Source organism: Catharus ustulatus, chromosome 8, assembly GCF_009819885.2.
Source record: "Catharus ustulatus isolate bCatUst1 chromosome 8, bCatUst1.pri.v2, whole genome shotgun sequence".
Classification (NCBI taxonomy): domain Eukaryota; kingdom Metazoa; phylum Chordata; class Aves; order Passeriformes; family Turdidae; genus Catharus; species Catharus ustulatus.
The window spans coordinates 4,646,197-4,667,040 of record NC_046228.1 but is presented as its reverse complement, the minus strand read 5'-3'; the positions used below and the strand labels follow the sequence as shown (position 1 = coordinate 4,667,040).

General features: G+C 38.8%; 1 protein-coding gene across 4 annotated transcripts in view; it reads right to left on the bottom strand.

The window, feature by feature from the left end:
• Window positions 1–20,024, bottom strand: part of ATE1 (arginyltransferase 1) — a 69,610-nt gene extending 49,586 nt beyond the window's left edge. Inside the window, exons 1-8 of one of the 4 annotated variants that reach the window (XM_033066164.2) lie at window positions 19,915–20,024; window positions 18,638–18,701; window positions 18,248–18,310; window positions 17,678–17,781; window positions 16,687–16,959; window positions 13,994–14,223; window positions 11,356–11,484; window positions 2,182–2,214 (exon numbers count right to left, since the gene is read on the bottom strand). In XM_033066164.2, the coding sequence (XP_032922055.1) occupies window positions 2,182–2,214; window positions 11,356–11,484; window positions 13,994–14,223; window positions 16,687–16,959; window positions 17,678–17,781; window positions 18,248–18,310; window positions 18,638–18,701; window positions 19,915–20,002 (984 nt within the window). In that variant the 5' untranslated portion in view covers window positions 20,003–20,024. Of the gene's footprint in view, window positions 1–2,181; window positions 2,215–11,355; window positions 11,485–12,284; window positions 12,414–13,993; window positions 14,224–16,686; window positions 16,960–17,677; window positions 17,782–18,247; window positions 18,311–18,637; window positions 18,702–19,602; window positions 19,758–19,914 lie in introns of those variants that run through there. The other 3 variants (XM_033066163.2, XM_033066160.2, XM_033066161.2) reach the window with 3 other exon arrangements.
• Window positions 20,025–20,844: the final 820 nt, after the last annotated feature.

The following is a 20,844-nucleotide window of genomic DNA, read 5'->3' as shown; positions in this document are numbered from 1 at the left end:
TGTGAGTCAAATATCACCTTCTAAGAAGGTGATCCTGGCAATTACAGGTTTGTAATGGTCTCACTTATTAGATCTCCTAAAAATTAAAATGCATCAATAAACAAAATAATGAGAAGCAGAAGCTGATGGGCTTTCTGAAGAGCAAAGATCAAGATTCACAAACATCTTTCAGTTCTTCAGAATCCAAAAGCATCTCAGCATGGTTAACAGGAGATCAAATCTTCATTTTTATAACAGAAAATAGATCACCTTCCATCCTGCTGGATCTATTACATTCTCCACACTGGCAGGTGAATCACTGAAGACTGAATGATGCAACAGCAACAAAATGATGATTTTAAAGTGTTCTGGATGGTTAAAAAAGAATTGAATGTACACAGATCCAGAAAGATCCCATAATACTGAGTGATGGAAAAGGAGGAGGAGACACCAAATGTTCATAAGCCCATAGAGCATAAATGCATGTTGGAAACATACTGCTGTAGGCACACCCAAAACAATGGGCATAAATCACCAGCTCTTTCAAAGAGATGATTTTGACAACAGTTTTATAAAACTGTCAGTTTAATACTTAACATCAGTCAAGATGAAAAAAGCAAAGTCTAAGCAGCAATTAGAGAAAAATTTGGGAACAAAACAAAATTATCCCTCAGCTGCACAACACCATGGCCCATCTGAGTGCTGAGGCTCCTTCCAGCTGCTATTCCAGGACAAGATGGAGCAACTTGAGCAGTTCTGAGATGAGCATCAGTGATGCTGGCACAACTGGCCACAACACCCCCTCACTCAGTGAGCACCAAAATGAAGGAATGACCCTGAACAGTTGGGATTTCCCTTGGAAATTTCTTCCCACCCTGGCAAGAGCAGGGTCCCAGCCCTGGCTGAGTGCTGCAGGCTGTTCCCCTGTGCTGAACCATCACCACCATTCCACATCTGCCTGCTGAACTGGTAAAATGGCAAATGGTTACATGCAGCCTCCAAAATGAAAGGAAGAATAAAACAAACACCTCAAACAATTCACTTTACATTATGCTGTTTACTGCTAGAAAACTGCCTAGTTTTTTACCACTTCAGACTGTATCTTTTCTTTAAAGATGCATTTTTTCTGCCAGAGCTCATAGCCAAAACAGAAACTAAACTGAATAATAAAATGAAGAAATAAAAGACAGGAAGAGTTTGGGTGTTCATACTATTTGCAGCTAATGATAACATTAAAAACTCCAAAAATTACAAATTGAAAACATGGAAGGTTTAAATTTTATTTTAAATTATTTTTGTTCAAAAGAGTAAACAGACTACACACTGCTAGACTTGCTTGTGGCAACTGTTTCAGAATAAAGAATTTCAAGAATCCCTTGGCCTCTGATATATAACCCCTTTTATTTAACTTCATCTAATTGAAGACATCTGTAGTGGTGCCACACAAAATTTAATTCAAGCTTGGAAATGTCAATAAAAAGTGTCTGTAAGAAACAATATGGGTATAAACCTGGCAGGGTAGTGTGCATCAACATCTACCCAGCCATACAAAATTAAGAATATAATGGCAGTCTGCTGCACGAGTTGACGAGGTGATAAAAGCCCTTTTCCTATAAAGTCTAATGAGCTCTATTACTCTTCAGCTTTCAGGAATGCAAAGGCCAGTGGACTCAGCAGAGAAAAGCAACAAACTCTGCACACATGGATTCACTCAAGCTGCGACATATCAAATTACCAGAGTAATTACTATAACCTGACAATTTCATTACAGTCACGCCGTCCTCAGCTCTTTCAGACTAACAAGAGAGACACTGCAAGGAATCCATGGCAGTTTGCTCACATAAATGAAGGAACAGCATCTCTCCTCAGCTTTCACCTCAGTTTGTAGTCAAACACAAGTTTGCAAGTTATTTAGTAATGCGTTCTTTTCTTTTCATAGAAATAAATCAAAACCCACAAAAGATGTGCCTTTTTGTGCTTCTATTTTTTAGTGCAGTGCTATGAAATTCAGTGGTAGTTTATTACCCAGCAAAGGCTCCTTTGGAAACAGCAAAATCTTCCTCACCAGCTGATGGAGACACCTCCACCACCTCTAACAATGGCTGGCTGTCTACAGAGAGCATAGAGGACACTCATACATTCATTCAACACAATAAATTAAAGACATTAATTTCAAAATTCCCATCCTGAATGAATACTTACCTCCAGAGGGGAATCACAGAGGAATCTTGTGAACTGCATCCAGGTGGATTCAGCAGTAACACACGGACAAGAAAACAGCCCAAATATGCAAAGCAGAAAAAGAAAAAAACCATCAGCAATGCATTAGGGTACATTAATAGTCAAATATCCTTTCAAATCCATATCTTTGAAAAGCATAATCAGATTTTGTTTATGGAAATTTCACTTAAACCCTTAAACTCTCATATTCTGTTTAGAAGTACAAATAGATATAACAATTAACTATGCAAAGTACTTTCTTTTTCTATAAAACAGGTTTTTAAAAATGTGATGTGAGAGAATTATCACCCTGTAACACAGCTCTGTCACTGTGTCCTTAATTTTAAATTACACATTACCCTCCTCTGAGACTCTCTGCAACAGGGATTCTTTTCCCACTGTTCCATTGATACCTCCCCTATCACCAAAGGAAGGGGGCTGGGGCCCTCATACCTCTTAACAGAAATTAATTAATTTACATTCAAAATGAAAAGCAAGATCATTTTAAGTTTTAAAAAGAGGAAGGGAAAAGAAAAGAAAGAAAATCAACCTCCTGAAAGTGCAAGCATTTCAAACCTGGATTTTTGACTCAATACAAAATGATGTGCTGCCAATAATTACCCAAAAAGGCAATGTTTTAATGATCTGGAGCTTGTCCAAGATCCTTAGGGTAATAAAACACAATACTTATTTACTCACTGTCATTTACTTATTTGATACAAATACTTCCTTATTGGTGGAGTCCACATTAAACACATTGCAGAGATCTGGCATGTATTTAACCCCAAACATTCCCTTGTTAAATAACTACTTTAATACAGAGTTTAATTCCCCCTCTTGTAATGGCTGGGTGATTTAATAAGTCAGCAGTTCCCACACTGCAAAGTAATAGTAAATAGCAATTTTTAATTAAAAGTTAGATAAAAAGAATACATATAGACACCTACAAAAACCTGACTGTTGTCAAGATTTTGTTGTCAAGAATTCCATTAAGTTCTGAGATTAATTAAAGGAGAATACAAAAAACTGGGCGGATTGCTTGTCAGCCATCCCATTTTTCCCAAAGAAGGGGAGGAAAAGAAGGCAAGCAACCATAAAAAGTGCCAGGAGTTTCAGTTGCTGCCACATCTTGCTTATCTTGTCCTGCTGATCTAGGGAGGGATGAGAAACCTTTGGACACAGACTTTATGGAAGAACACTGAATTTCTGCATTGTGGAGGTGAAGGCAGGGAATTGTGCATTTCCCATAATTTACCATTTCAGATCTAGTCACTACCAGTCTAAATTATTCTGAGTTTGGAAGAACAAATGACTGTGCTATCTTAATTAAATTGTAGAATTATTTTGGTTTGGTGGATAAGGAAAAAAACCACCAACAATACTTATAGAAAAAAAAGGTAATTAAAATTTTGAACTATTGAGTTATTTTCCTGAAATAAAAACACAGAGTTACAAATTCATACACTATGAGTGCAGCCATCCCTGCAGCCAATGGTTTTAGAAAGTGCAGGTTTCAGAAAAAATAATTCATGTTATTAGTTTTCATGTCAGAAGACCTCCAATAGTTCCTAATCTGTAACTTTAGTTTTACAGTGCAAACTAAACCCTATGGTGAGAAAACTGAGCCCACAACACTTTTTAAATAGTTTTATCAATTCCCCAGGCCCTGCTGCCCAATCCCTTGGCTCTGAGGGTGCAGGAGGATTTTTAAGTGTACCTAAGCACAACTCCTGCTGTTACAGCTGCTAGGAAAAAATTCTGAACTGCACCTGAATTTCTATCACAATTTCAAAGGAAAAAACCACCACAAGGCTTGTTATAAATTATTTCACCTGATGATACCTGGTAAAGTTCAGAGGGTAGATAATTTTCTTAAATTAGTCTATACATTTACATAAAAAATAAGAAAACATTAAATTCAGTTTCTAAATTAGCAAAGTCATCTAACACTGCAAGATTATTATGAAGACAATTAAAAATTATTCAATAAACCATGAAGAAATACAGCCAAAAGCTGATGTTGTATGTAAAATAACTCAGTATGCCACACAAGACAATTCAAATTCCTTTCACAAAGCCATGCTTTTTTAATTTTAATTTCCAAGCTATTTACATAAACTTTTAAAAGCCCTAGAATATATAAAAAAATCCACAACATTTTTACTTCGGTGCAAACTAATTACAGCTGCCAAAAAGAATCATCTCAACAACAGGGAGTAAGCTTAAACATAATTAATAAATCTAAGAGAACAAACACATCACTGAGAATGAAATGAAAGGGAGAAAAAAAGGCAGAAAAAGGTTGGGTTGGGTTCAACCCAGAGCTTCTTGCTGGAGTAAGAGCACGTGCACAGCTCTAAAAAAAAATCATAAAGCAGAATATTAACACCTGCTCCCTTTTACACAGGGAAAGGAGATTCAGGGGTAAACTGGAGTGGGTTTCACCTGGCAGCTCATCTGGGATTTGTGCAAGGGAAGGTTCCTGGCGTCACAGGAGGACACCATGTCCTCCTCAGGAAACCTCCCAGGTGTCATCAGCAGGAGCTGCACAATTATCTGAGATATTCCACAAAAAGCATTCATTTATCATCTCCCCTTTGGCAGTATTAAGAGTTTGTTCATATTTGCAATTCTCTGTCAAGGAAAGCTGAGTGCATCCCCTTTTTCTTGGGACACACAAGTGTGATATATGGATATGGGATTTGGGCCTTCCTTCTTTTAGTTTTTTCAAAATTCAATGTCTGAATTGGATTATAAAATTGAATTGGAAATAAAATAAACCAAGGATTGTGGTGAAGAGGTTTTTTTGCTTTGTTTTTCACAGAGGTGCCAGGCTCATAAATAAACTACAAAATAATGATGGCAAGTCATAAAACCTTCAAATCCAGTGTATCACTTCCATACTGCCACATTTTAATTAAAATAGTCTTCCTTACCCAAAACAGATTAGAATCAGTCTTAACCATAAAGTTGTGCAGTGAAAAAGTAAAAATAAGTCAGTGCTTCAGCAAGCTGAGGAGAAGCTGCTAACAACCCTCTCCCATGGAAAAGAAAACAACCAACCAAACAATAAAAACAAGCTATCTAGGAAAATAAATTGAAATTGAGCTGAAAAATGAACTAATTTTTTTAACTTTCTGTAGAAATCAGGAAAATGGAACAAAATGTAACATTTTTACAGGAAAAGTTGGTCCAAACCACCCTTGAACTGGCAATGAAATAGAGTTCAGCAGAGGAATCAAAGACTGATCCCAGGGCTGGCTCAATTCAGCATTTTCAACAATTGCTTACAAAAATACAGAAAGAATAGCATTTCAGAAATATCCACAGATTTGAAAGTGAAGAAAGCCTTCCAAACAGAGGAAGAAGGATTTAAAGTTTCCAAAGGAAAGAGAGATTTAAAGTTCAAATGCATGTCTCAAATGTAGTTTTTCAGTGCAAGAATGGGACTAATGAAATTATTGCTGACACACTGCAGTTACAATTCCTGTTCCTTTAAGGAGTGACAAAAGTCACAGTGACTTTATTGCTCAGAAGAAACTTCCTCTCAGTATACTGGAGGTTTAAAGATTATTTAATTTTATATGGATTTATGTAGAAAATGCAATGGAAAAAATGAGGAAGAATGAGATAAACTGAGATGCAAAAAGAATCTGAGCTAAAATAATATGACTGTGGACAAGTCATTTAATTATCTGGATGCCTAAATTCTTCTGCTTTTAGAGGAATTTCATGATCAAATCCATGAATCCACAGCACTGCAGTCCTGAGGGCCACACAAAAGGCATTAGGCTGATACAGAAATAATAATTCAAAGTCTTGAAGTCAGAGCTAGCAGGATGTGAAATCCAAGTTCACTGCAGTGAGATGCTCTGCCACGGCTTCCAGGAGCTGTATAAAAATGTATAGAAGGTTAAAAATAACCACAAAGGCTATTGATTTTTAGGCATTCTCTCACTGGAGTATGAGAGAGGAAAGTAGGTTAGAGAGACCTCAAAGTTTGCAACTGGCTGCTGATAGCAGCTCAGAAAGTCCTCCTTGGCATTTCTCAGACTGCTCACTCAGTTTTCTCTGTTAGTTCAAGTGGATTCCTGAGAAGCAATTAAAAAACAAAAAAGAAAAAGGAAAGGGGGTGAAAGAAAAACCTCACTCTACGTATTTCAGTAATTTTTTGCACCTTTTCAAACAGTGTATCTTTTGTGTGTCCTGAAATTCTTTTCTTCCAAGACAAATATTTAGCTAAGCACAAAGCAAAGAGAGAGTCCAGCTACTTTCACAGAGGGAACAGACAGATACTGTTTTTCTACAAGTTTGTCATTATGAAACCCTTGTGAAAAGTGAAATAAAACGTTTGCTTCAGGAGCTCTAAACATCAATAAACTGCTCACTCTTGCTCTCTCTGGAAACTACTGTCCAATTTTTATGATCTTTTATGGAAATGTTTTTAGCTGGTGTAGCTGCCACATAGCTTGTCTCAGTTACATTTCAGTTGTGATTCCTAAAGACAAAGACCTGTAAAAATATTTGAGGGTTCTGACACAGGGGCAGAAATGTGACTTCTCTGATGAGATGATACTTCATTAAAAACCACTAAAGACACCCTTCTATTCTATCCAAATTAGCCATTGATTATTTCATCAGGATCAAAAACTTTCCTTCTTGGCATGAAAAGGACAAAAAATGTTTTGACTGTATTTGTGTCACCTAAAATCTTTGATCCAGACCTCCACAGTTCCACACTTGTACCTATCATTTTATCTGAAACACAGGAGATTCAGGTGGCAAAATGTTCTGAAATCTCCAGGTATTTTATAAATCATCCTGAAGCTGGGCTAGAGCTGGATCACAGCATCTTCCAGGTGATTTGTATTCTGCAAGGTTCTGCCTGCATTTCTTACCCAAAACCAGAGATTTTTGGTGCTGAGCAAGAGTTGGAACATCTGTAGACTGCTCTTAGCAAAGCACAGAAAAGCCAATACACAGCTTCCAAAAATCCAGTGAAATTGGATCATCCAAAGAGCCAAATCTTGGGATTATATAAAACACAAGTTCATTCTTCTTATTCTCAGATCATCCTTCTGTATATTAATCTACACATTTTGTCCCAGAAATATAACCAAAGGCTAATAAAAGTTATTCCATTTTTAAAATAGACTCCAAATCCATATTTATCTATTTCTCCATGCATGAATTATTACCACAAAGCTGTATTAGCATTTATTATTTTCCTTATGAAAAATGGAAAAAAAGAAGGTGGACAAACCCTCACCCACATGATTTGTTTGCATAATTATTTTACTCTTCATAGGCTGATCAGATCCACAATTTATGCTCCAACTGATCTTTGACTGATGCTAAAGGTAACCAAGGTTTTTTCAATATAGGGATGCTCAGCCTACTCTCATCTCTCTGTTCATCAGAGGTCTCCATTTCTCAGTTCTTCTAAACTTTCATGATTTCAATTTCTTTTCCTTATAGCTTGAGCTATTTCACAAAATAAATATAATCACCACTAAGCCAGGAAATAACCCAAACAAATAAATCCTTGATTTATTGATTACATTTGTGGGGGGTTTGTATGTTCCAGACACAGCTCCTCATGCTAAGCATGATTACATCTTCCACTACTTCAAAAACAACCCAGCAAACAAGAAAACAACAAAATCAAAAAAGCCACTGAATAACAGCTCTGTTATACTGGGAATGGGATATGGTGACCATCATCTTGGACCTGAGGTAAAGACCCACATAAAGCATTTTCATAAAAAGTGCAAAGAATGGGAATTGTTTCAGATTGTTTCAATAGCTTCCAAAAATGAGCACCTCAGGAACTTGGTTAATTCAAGAGCAGCCTTGGATACACTTCTCCAATAGGCAAGGATACACCTATCTTCCTAATTTCCATTATTTCATCTTAACTCTTTCCTAGCTATTTACACTTTAACTTCACCATCTGTTCAGGTTCCCCCTAACTCATCTCATTTTTTCCAGAAACTATAATAAGAATACATATATTCCTCAAAAAGTGGAAGCCCATGCATTTACACAGTAGATGAATAAAGTTTTGTGCTACCACAGAGGAAAACTGAAAAATCAACTCTTCCTCAGCACTATTCAAGAGCAAGTATTGTAAAGAAACATTCAATAAGAAGATTGTCTGGACCCCAATTCCATACAATACAAACATGCTGACATAAACAGTCTTAAGTGCCAACAAGTTTGTGTAATATCAGGAATTTACTCCAATCCAAAGCACAGAGACAACCAGGTCAGTGTTGAAGCTGAATTCCTGCAGGAAGTTCTTGAGAGGGGTGAGAAGATTTTCAGGGTAAATTCAACCTATACCAGACAAACTAAGAAAAAAATGGCATAATGAGTATTTTAAAAGACTATACAGAAAATAGTTGAGGCTTTTATGCCAAGATAAAAACCAATTTGAATTTTTTTCTCTTGCAAGCTAAACTGGTTTTAATTCCAGGAGCAAGGAAACACTTCAAACTGTTCCTAGAATAGTAACATATTTGGCAGAGAGACAATATATTTCTACCTTACCCAATTTCTCTCCTTGCCAGTGAAAGAGGAACAGAAGATTGTGGTGATGCTTCCATAGAAAGGAAAGTTTCATCACAAGTCTGGAAGTTGGGAAAAGTTGATTTCACAATGAAATTTCCACCTTGCTTTTTATTAGAACAAACAGAAGGCACTGCCTCACTCAGGAATCAATATTGCACCACCAAAATGTGTTGCAGGATTCTCCCCAGCAAAATCTCCAATTATTTTAATGAATACACTGCAATTAGTGCTGTGCAGTCTTCAGCCAGGAAGTAGAAGAAGGAAAGGAGGAAAAGGCAAAATTAAAAAAAGACTCAGCATCATGAAGGGCACCAAAACACCAATTATCACTGGTCTTAAATTGGCATTAACCAGAGAGTGCCCAGAATTTCAGTTCCACAACTCTCTGCCCTGAAAAACCTCTGTATTTATTACTGAGGTGTAAAAAGGCCTTCTCCACACTCCCTGAGCAATAATCAGCTTCATTGTTCACATATTTTTGTTATTATTGTGAACATTTTTATAGTTTTTCCCATTAGTGTTTTTCTCAAATAACCACCAAAATTCTACATTGACTCTTAGAATTGCCTTTTAATATAAGGTTAATATTAAACTAATCTAGCAACAGATAGTATGTTGTAATGCCAACAATTTAGGAATATATTCCCAAAAGAAGTTGTTGATATGTCCCATAACAATCTTTGTTGGATTCTAAATTTAAATACAAGTAGGTTTCTAAATATGAAATGTTCAGCCAAATATAAAACTAACAACTCTTCCTAAACTAGAAACTTTCCAAACACAAAAGGGTACAGGACTCTCCCTGAAAAAAAACTTCAACAACCTCACAGAGTAGTTTGCACAAATTAAAAGTGAAAAAATCCTGGATATTTGCCAGTTTAAAGCAAAGCAGATTTCTTACTACCCTGATAAAAAGTGTATAGGACAGAATTTTATTCCCTTTGCTTCAAAAACTCCCTGGTTCCATAATGTCTGTATGATATATTAAAAAGTCTGAAAAAAAAGAAGCAGAAAAAGTTTTGAGGTCTTACAAGTAGCATTTTCTACCCCTTCTCTTAACAACTTGGATCAATTTTACCCTAAAACTTGATACTTTAAAAGTGACTCAGATAACTCTCTTCCCACACAAATTCAATATTAAAACCAAAAAGGCTTCTAAACTACATGAAAATACATTTTTGTGTAAAACATTCTTCAGCTTACTTCCTGCAGAGATCAAATACAAAATGTTGATTCGAGTGAGAGCATTATCTCCTAATTGTGAATAAAAAAACTTTCTTGGCCAGGCAGTCTCATGGACACAAAATATGATTTACCAAGGATGAAAAAGAACCTGAATTCAAACCCATCAGCATCACACATTCAGTAGATGCTTCAGAGAAGGTTTTATGCTTCTCCTGGAATTATTTAAGACTGCACAAACATCAGGCCAAAGAGGGGAGATAAAAGCAAAGTATGGAAACCTTTATGGTAAGTAACAAGGAAAAAGAGGATAAAAATCTGTTACACTGTTAGTAGAAATCCATTTCCTTCCTATCCAACAGCAATTCCCAGCACAGCCTTTACACCTTCAGGTGGTGGAAACCTGACTGTCCCTAACACACCTTTCTAGGCTGAATACTTCCATCACAGCAGAAAAATCAAATCTCTAATCTGACCAGGTAATGCTTGCTACAAATCTAGTAAATAGCTCAGGTTCTCTTGGCATGCCTCCAATTTTTACATTATTTTAATTAAATCCACTTATACCAGCAATTATAAAAAGGGCAAGTACTACTACTTACTGTTATGAGATCTATTATTTCACTAAACAAAGTGAAATGGATTTTATGGCTTTCCAGAGTAGCATTACAGACATCTCACAAAAAAAAAAAGCTCTCCTTACACCCTTTTGAACTAAAGCCAAAAATTATGATGTGGTTTTACAATTCTACCTGGAAAACAGCCCCTGTTTACAAGGTTTCCCTTCTGCAGGTAGTTCACTCTCAGGAACAGAAAATCCTGACTAGCTGGCCAATAGTAAAGCTGCACATCTGCAGTAGATGGAAATGAGAGAGCTGAGGTGGCATTTTCATTAATTCTGCCAATGAGGAAGTTGTGCCACCTGCCAGAGAAATGAAGAACTGCTGCTTGTTCAGAACCCCACGAGTATTTTTAATTACTTTTAATTTATTAGATTAGGATAATCTTCTGTAAACACCCTTTTAAGAGCAGGGTTTATCCATATGCAACATATTCTCATCAAGCCTCAGAGGATCAGCTGAGACATTTTTGCACTATTCCAACTGTAAAGGTCAGTTCCAGTTTAGCAGTGTGCTTAGCAATGGAATGGGAATAAAACTGAGATTTTTAAAGCCTTCACCTGTTACATTAAGGGAGAACACAAAAATTTAGGGAGAAACATCAAAAAGGTACCAAATAACTTCAAGGCAGAAGAAGATTTTGCCATCAAAAAACCTCATAAATGGCAATTTCAATAATTTAAAATTTAATACAGATCAGCTTTAAGAGACAGCATTTCCCACCATTCATTTGTGCATTTGAAGAAGCTGTTTTCAGAAAGGTGCATGCAGTGAACTGTACCTCATTCTCCCCACAGTCAGAAGGTGTGTCCTTGTGTACAGACATCTGATACTTGGCAAATAAAGTGGCAGATTGGTTGAAGGATGATTTGAACTGGGGGTCCTCAAAGGAGACAGGTACTAACCTCACCTTCAGAGCAAGGGAAATACAAGCATTCTGTTTTGAGTGCATATCACCAGATAATCTGCTTCTGAAGGTCAGGCTAGTGAAAGATCTCCTCCTATCCACTTCAAAGCCTCTGAAGTCAGTTTTCCATCTTAAACATAATAATAAGACAATTTCCTATTTTTATTGATATCTAACAAACCAATTACAATTTTTAGTTTTATTGCACAGTCTCAAGGACTTCTTAAAATGTTTTATTTTTAAGGGCACATTGTTCACTGATTGCCCTGGTTCAACAATTACTTGTTCTTGCTACCTATACTGTCCCTCCAAACTCATGATATCTTTTTTTCCTTAGAGGATAGAGATGGAACACAGCTGACAGTTCACTCTTACAACAACAATTTGTGTGATAAACTTTTGCTCACATGTTGCCCCTGATCATTGTATCCTTCTTATGGAAACATTCAACCCAAAGCTAAGGAGAACAGTTACCAGGCTGAGTGTCCAGCTGGATTTAATTTTTATGAGATTTGTATTTTTAAGGCCCATCTCCATCTCCAAGAGCCTCACCCTCTCCATTTCTTACCCAACAGCATCCCCTTGTAGCATCCATAACTTTTCTGCCTGTAACTAAAACCAAATATCTGTAGCATCCTCAGAGGTATCAAGAGTTTGCACTTTCAGGATGTTGATTTTATTGGATACAGTATTTTACAGGCTCCTGAATATACAATGGATATAAAATCCACTTGTTTCTCCTAGAAACAGGACACAAGAAATGGAGGGGAAGCTTTGCATAAAATGAAATTTGCCCTTCTGACCTGACTTATGGTTGGTTTGTCAGGTGGGTCCTTGTGAATGACCATCTGGTAACGTTTATAGACCTGGTAAGACTCCTGAAATGTGGCTTTGAACTGTGAACTTGGTGGAGATGATCTCACCACCCTCACCTTCAGAAGAAGTTAAACACATTTATTATTAAAATATCATGCAATAACTATACATTTATACATAACACAAACATCACAACAGACAGAAAATTTACCCTCCTGCACAAGAGCCACCACAAATTAACTATTAGCCAATTCTCCAGCTCAATTTATTCTACTGAAGGTTTTTGTATTTACACTGAATAACACAGAAGTTTTACAAATAAAAATTAACTAAAATTACCTAGTAGAGAAGAACTACACATTTTTCAGGAAATAACACCAACAAATGGTATGCAGATCATCATTTTAAAGAGATTTTCTGTGCTACTTAAATATTCTCTCATAGTCTCATACAACACTGAAAAATAGCTTGAAAGGCTTGGAAGACTCAAATCTCTGCTCTTCATCCAAAAAAACCCACATTTTTATGGCAATAAAAATCCCAAGGGGATTTCCAGATATTTTTGAAATTGAAAAAGGAGGATGAAGCAGTGTTTCCATACTCAAAAGTTAACCATAATAAGGAGTTACCAGTCTTCACAATATCACTATTAAACATACAAAAATAATTAAAAAAACCTTATAAATTAAACATTCTTCTTAGTAAAAATGACTGCTCCCTAAGCAAAAGAATGCTACCACATAGGCAGCAGTGCATGTCTTTTAAAAAAATATTTAAGGTCATATTAATTTCAAAAACTATGTAATTTTCAGAATGGTTTTATTTGCACAATGAGCAAATTTTTTTAAATCCTTCTAATTCTCCCTGGATCTTCTAAATGAAGATGCTCAGACAAAGCCATCATGCTTCTGCTACACAGCTCCTCAGGAAACCTGAAGGAGTCAGGGAGATGGATCAATTTTGTGGCCTCTAGTCAGAAAATATTTTCATTTCCAGTCCCATCATTGAAAATGATCAGGAAAACATCCAGTTAGTTTTCCAGTTTATGGAAAAAATAACAAGAAAAATGGTTTTATGATTAATAAATGTTAAAAAGTCCAAAAGTCTTCCAGATTATTGTCTCTAGTAGAGGCAGTGGCCATCAGTGTATTAAGCAAACTTTTTTACTCTCATTTTTACAGCTTTCAAAGACATCAACACACACCAATGATGTGTGTAAAGACCAACTATCTTTTAATCTGATTAATTTCCTGAAGTTACTGCTTCCCTGTCAAGTTTCATTAGCTTACGTAGTTTAAGTATTTATATACTGCAGACCTAAATAGTGAATTTCTCTCTTAATTTAACACTCGATTAATTCAAAGTTTTTCATTTTCAAGTCACACTGTATGAAATTAATTTGCAAGTTATTTTAGTAACTGGACTGGCATCTGCTAGGATTGACTGCAGTGCAAGAGTACCCTCCTGTGGTTAAAAGCTGCACCATAGATGTGCAATTTATGTAAATATTATATATATATATATATATACACACCCCTATGATGCATATCTATCTATATATAAATATATATCATTCAGTGCCACATATATCTCAAGATTTAAGCCACAACTACTCCATAAAGCCATAAGCTTTTGAAAAACTCCTAAATTAGACCTTTCCTTCATCTGCCTCCAACAACAGTGAGCAGGACATTACCTCTAATTTGTGTCGTGCATCATCAGGCAGAGGGACAGAAACAAAGTCTTCAATGTTTTTAGGCTGGTTTGTTTTAGATTTAGAGTTTTGCAAGAGGAAAGCTTGATCTCCTTGAAGTTGAGAGCCTTCTGCTGTGCCCATCTGGTTCTGCAGGAGCTTCTGGAGTTTTCTCTCTTTCCTTATGTCCTTTGCTTTCCGACACAGGGGCTTGCTCAGGTCAGCCCCTTTCCCTACAAGGGCACAGGCAGAGTTAAACACCACAGGTGACAACAAACAAACCAGCAGCTCTCACCCCATCCCTGGGAAGAAATGGCTGAAATCACCATTTACTGCAGACTGTGCTCTGAACTCAGCATGGCCTTTCAGATTTACAGCCACCAACACCTGATGTCAGCTAATGCAGTGATTCTTCACAGCTATTTACTGCAGCACTCTAATCTGAATCCACCTTGACCCCAAAGCCAAGGGTGTATTTAAAAACTAGAAATACTGAAGGACAAAAATACAACCACAAAAATCACAGAGAGTTGTTCTGCATTCAAAGCCCATGTAAAGACACACACCCCAAAATAAAGCATTTCTTTTTTCCCACCTGGAATCCATAGGCAGGATGTAGAAATGCTGCCAATGCTACTATGGTCATGTAATGAAAGAGTAAAAGGCCACAGAAGTTTGCATCTTTGCTTAAAATGATCTTCAGATTGTTTGTTTTAATTAATAAATTCACTTTTTGCAGTTTACCACTCTCTTTAACAGATCTGCCATTTATAGAATTCTATTTGTGAAATGGTATTTGCTAAAAAGAGAAGTCAGTCCTAGGCACCATTTCCCACCTTGATCCATTTGTGTCTTGCTAACACCAGAACTGCAAGTTGTAAACCAACACAAATCCAAAGACATGAGGGAATTACAGACACTGTGTGACCTGTCCTCAGGCAAACAAGCCAGAGGAAGAGTTTATTTAAAACTCTCATGATGTATTTGAAGAATGAGAACTTCATCTGTGTGGGGATCTGTTTCGTGTCTCCTATCTTCTGTAAGCTGTAAATTAGCAGGAAAAACTTCTCAAAGCAGTGACTGTGCCTACAGAGATATAAGCAAACCTTCTTCTCTATCTGAAACTGTGCAGAAACAGACCATTATTCCCACAGGACAATGACCTGTTTTGTTTATAAAAGAATAAAAATGCAATTAAACAATCTTATTACTGACTAAGTCTACATTTTCCAAGATGAAAACTAAACATCTTTCTATCTGGAAAATTTTAAACTAAATTTGACCTGTGACACCAGCTAGCATTAAAAAAAAAAATTAAATAAGCTTTCTGATGCACTTATTATTCACTTCTATCTTTAAAAACACCAGAAAGAAGCACACTAATGAATATTTCTGCTCTGTAAAACTATTTTTTTTTCTGAACTGCATTACAATGTTACTTATCTACATTTCCAGTGCCTACAGTTTGACTCAAAGCTATTCTTAACCTAACTGAAGACCTTACCTCACCTTTTCCAAAGCAGTGGCAGGTTTTTTCAGTCCCATTCTTAAAGCAAGTCTGCCATCTGCTGTCAACAGCCATTTCATTTCTTTCCAATACTAAATTCACATAGACCAAAGTTTTTAATGTATTATTTAAAATAAGAAAGCTTTGAAAATCTGCACAATTTAAACAATAAACTATATAAGGCTATAAAGGTTTATATAAGATCAAAATATAAAATACAGTTTTAAAAAATCTGTAATATTTCTATGCAACACTTCTGATTCTCTGATCAAGCATTTTTAAAAATTTTCCTTTTATTTAGATGCAAAAATTGCTTATTAACTCATGAAAATCAGACCCAATAGGGATGAGTGGTTATTAAGGAAAAAACATTATTTCACTTGAAATCAGCCATGCCATAGAGAGAGACAAAAGTACTTTGCTCTCCTAAACACTGGCAAAATGTGCAACAGGTGAATAAAATCAGGAATTAGCAGGATGTCCCAACAGCCAGAAAAAGCCACAAGTTTCCACTAGGATTTTCCCTACCATGTACCAATAAACCAAAATTAAGGAAATTCCCTTTATTTGCCAGAACAGACTACACAAAATGGGAAACATGATCTGTAAGACAAGGCTGCCTTACCTGTAGCCTCTGGGCCATAAAATGTCTGTCAGCAATTCGACCTTAAATAAATTATTCTGGCAATAATCCACCCACCCCTTACCATCTTCCTTGCAGAAATCCCCCACATCCCAAGAGAAGGCAGAATCACACAATGGTTTGGGTTGGAAGAGACCTTTAAAAGGACATCTTCCACTGTCCCAGGCTGCTCCAAACCTGGCCTTGGACACTTCAGGGATGGGGCAGCCCCAGCTTCTCTGGGCACCCTGTGACAGGGCCTCCCCACCCTCATCATAAAAAATTTCTAATCTGAATAACCCCTCTTTAGTTTCAGATCCTAGAGATTCAATCTTACTTAAGGTGAGGATAAGAAGATTAATATAACTTTTTAATGTACCAAAATATAAATGACAGTAATACAAGTAACACCCAGCACCTCTCAATTTTTACACAGTAATTCCATAAATTAGGAGGAGCACAGGGAATAAAATAAAAAATTATTAATTTACTAAGCAAGATAAAAAGAAGGGATTTCAAGAAAATGTAAAATGATGACAGCATATTGCAATTATTACCAGAAATTACCTGGCTTAGGTGGTGCATGAGCAGCTTTAGCTGAATGTGACGGTTCTGCAGGGACTGGTGTGTCTTTGTCTGTACAGATCTGAACAGAATCTGATTCCACCTTCTGCACATTCCCCTCTTCTTTTGTCTCTCCTGAGTCCTTATCTTCATTCTCCACCCTCTCAGCTTGATCCACAGCCAAGGGAGTCAGTTCAGACTGAGTGACCTGAGACTCACTTTTGTATGGAAAATCACACGTGGCCACATCCTCTATATGGGAATCCATCGGCTCTTCTGTCAATTAAAACCTGCGTGAGTTTCTCTCTGTACAACCACAGCTAACACTTTTCACAATTAAAATTAACACTAATTTAACTAGTTTCCAATTTTACAGGTGTTTTCCAACAGATAAAGCTGACTGTTGCAACAGTCTGAAAACAAAGTTTCTTTTATCACCCTGAATTATGAACTACAACTCATTTATGAGAAGTTTTATTTTCTCCACTAAAATTGGACAGTCAACTATTTCAAGCCATAACTTCAAATAAACAACAACAAACAAACCTAGCATATCACAACACAAAAGGGGCAAATTACAATGATTCAGAACCAACAAAAGTTTCACCACCAGGAAGAATTTCTGGGTTTGGTGCTGGATAAATGGAAGGTGACTGTTCAAACACGTGGAAAAACCCTTTTTGTTTGCTCTTCCTTTTCTCTGCCACCAGCTGCTCTAGTTAGTCCTCTCCAGATTATCTGTTATAAAAACAGCATCTAATTCTCTACAGCACCCTGCTAGAAAGTGAGGACATGGCCAGGAAAATAAGCTGGTCTATGGAAAAAGTAAGGAAACATTTTCTTCAATAACCCAAGTACCTGAACCATTCGGCTTCTGGGCTACTGAAGTGCCCAAGCCCAGCCAGGGGTCTCAACACAGAATTCAAAACCCATTTGCCATCTGACCACTCAAACAGGTATTTAAATCCTCCTTCCACACACCAGTGTTTCTTACCTTCACTCGCTGCTTTTGAAACTTCTCCTTTGGAAAGAAATTTCAACATTTTCTTCAGAACCTTCTTGTGGGACTTGGAGGCCTGAAAACGCAAAGCCCGGCACCTAAAAAAGAGAAAAAAAAAAGAAACATTTATTCTGTGAAAGATGTTTTCAGGAAAAAAAAGGTTAAGGAACCACTTATAAAAATTACATTCATATTTTTATTTATTTCTTAAGTGTCCCTATATTGAGTGGTCAAATGTTTTATCAATGTTTTTGAGATAATGAAATTACTTTGTCTTCTACTGAATAGTATCTGTACTTACGGCATGTTTTTATGTGTATCTCTAGAATTGTTAAAATACAAGTGTAAGCCTCTCTTATTTGGGCTGCTGAAGCAGTGTTTGTGGGTTACAGACAAGGTTCCTTACAGGAAAACATCCCAGAGCTGCTGATGTCCCTGCCCAAGAGCATATATTTACTGTTCAAAGTATCATTAAAAGTAGATAAACTTATCAAGCATGATGTATTTCAATCAGTAAACACAACTGCTGGAACATATTTGAAGTGAGTATTTTGAATTTCTTACCTTATTGTGTATTGAGGACAACATGTTTGATTCATGATCGGTTTGTAGACATATTTTCCACTTCTGAAAAGAGTAATAAATATGCATTGACTTTTTGTTGTTTATACTCCAAAACAAATGAAGAAGCTTTTTTATTAAAATCACATCAAAACATTTCATGATGAGTAACAAAAGAACAAGTTCTTCAGTTCTTTGCTGACCATATTATCCTTCTAAAATTACTGAATATTTCCTGTCTGACAGCGTCACATTACAATAGGTCTCAGAGCACTGGACAAAGTTCAATTACTCATGGGTATATAAGTGTTTCTACAGATCTAAGTTTTAAATGTGGATTCTAACTTTTATCTCAACTGACAACATGGCTTTGTATTTTCTTTTTCAATGTACCTTCGCCATCCTCTGTCTATGAGATCCTGGTAATCTTGAACTGTCATTGAATGTGCCCACATACCTGAAATAAAGAACACAGCAACACACTTGACTGACCATGCTTTGGCTTTAAAATACAACAAACAAGCTCTGCAGAGCTGCCTCCCTCTGCTCCGGGACAGGCTGGGAGAGCTGGGGGTGCTCACCTGGACAGGAGAAGCTCCAGGGAGAGCTCAGAGCCCCTTCCAGGGCTCCAGGAGAGCTGGAGAGGGACTGGGGACAAGGGATGGAAGGACAGGACACAGGGATGGAGGGACAGGACACAGGGATGGGTGGGATTTTGGGAAGAAATTCCTGCTGTGAGGGTGTGACGCCCTGGCACAGGTGCCCAGATTTGCTGTGGCTGCCCCTGGATCCCTGGCAGTGCCCAAGGCCAGGTTGGACATTGGGGTTGGACACTGGGGACAGTGGGAGATGTCCCTGCCATGGCAGGGGTGAACTGGATGGGATTTAAAGTCCCTTCCAACCCAAACCATCCTGTGATTCTGTGGTTACTGCAATTCTGAGCTGCTAACCGCCACTTATACATAGATGCCTGTTAAGTATTTGACATGTTCTTAAATATCATAATTACTGATTACAATAACCACATTAAATGCAAAACCCAAAGGCCAAGACAAATCCTGGGATACAATGAACCTTATTTCACAGCCACACCAGCGCTAAGTTCCCCTGTGCACCTCCCCGGAGATATACAAGGAAAACAACACAACATTGCTGCTTGTTTCTGTCACACTCATTCGGGAGCACGGGGCCATAGGAGCCGTTCCGAGCTCCGGGCGGCACCGAGCCGAACCGAACCGAGCCGAGCCGAGCCGAACCGAACCGAACCGAACCGAGCCCGGCCCCGCCGCCCTCCCCGGCCCCGCGCCCGCAGCCGCCGCTCTTCGGCCGGCCCCGCTCGCAGCCCGCCCCGCCCGCACCGTGCGACAGGTTGCCGGTGTCGCTCCTGCAGTAGCCGCAGCGGTAGCCATCCTCCCCGCCGAAGAACTCGACGATGCTCGGGGAGCCGCCGCCCGCCGCCATCCCCGCGGTGCCCGCCCGCCTCAGGTCAGCCCCCGGGCCGCCCGGAAGCCATCTTTGGTGCGGGCGGCGCGCGGGCGGCGCGCACAGGAAGCGGCGCTGCCGCCATGTTTCGCGCTGGCAGCGCCGGCGCGGCCGGAGGCGCCCCCCCCCCTCACCGCGGCCCGGCCCGGCCCGGCCCGGCCCGGCCGGCAGCCCCCGGCCCCGCTCACCCGCGGACACCTTGCCCCGCGGCGCGCCGCAGTAGCCGCAGGTGTAGCCCTCCTTCCATCCCTTGTACTCCACCACGGCGGCGGGCATGGCGCCGGCAGCCCCGCTGCGCCCCCGCCCGGCCCGGCCCGGTCCGGCCCAGCCTCCCCCGCGGGCGGATCGGCGATGAACCCGTGCTGCCGGTCCCGCCGCTCCGTGTCCCCGCACGGCCTGAGCAGCTGCTCGCCACAAACACGCTCTAACAGACCGTCCGGGGGGATGGAGCCCTGTGTACCCCCCCTCCGCTGATACAGCAGGATAAAAGGATGGAAAAAAGCCTGAGCTCTTCCACAGTGCGTTTTCGGACAACAGAATAAGACTTATTGTACTTTTAATAAAATAATGTTGTGGCCCCATGGAGCCTGCCCAGTGCCCAAGTTACCAAACAAATAGAGGAGGAGTTTGGAATAAATGAAGGGGGAACTGCTATCTGTAATTGAGACAAAATTCCCAAACTCAAACCTTTATTTCCAGAACAGTAAAAACAGCAGGGCAGTATCAATGCTCCTGCAGCACATAAAATCAGGTAGGGTAGCAAGGTTATCCCAGCAGGGATGCTCAACCACGTGAATTCCACTTGCTGCTGCTGGGGGCAGACAAGGGAGGAAAGAAGGGACAGCGTTTCTTTTTCACTCTTTCATGAGTGCCAGTAAACTTTGTATGAAGTAACAAACTGTAATATATAAATAACTCAGTGACAAGTCTAAACTTCCTCATGTTGCCCAGAGCAGCTCTGGCTGCCCCTGGATCCCTGGAAGTGTCCAAGGCCAGGCTGGACACTGGGGCTTGGAGCAGCCTGGGACAGTGGGAGGTGTCCCTGACTATGACAAGGGTGGCACTGGATGGGATTTAAGGTCCCTTCTTGTTCCAACCCATTCCATGGTTCTAAACAA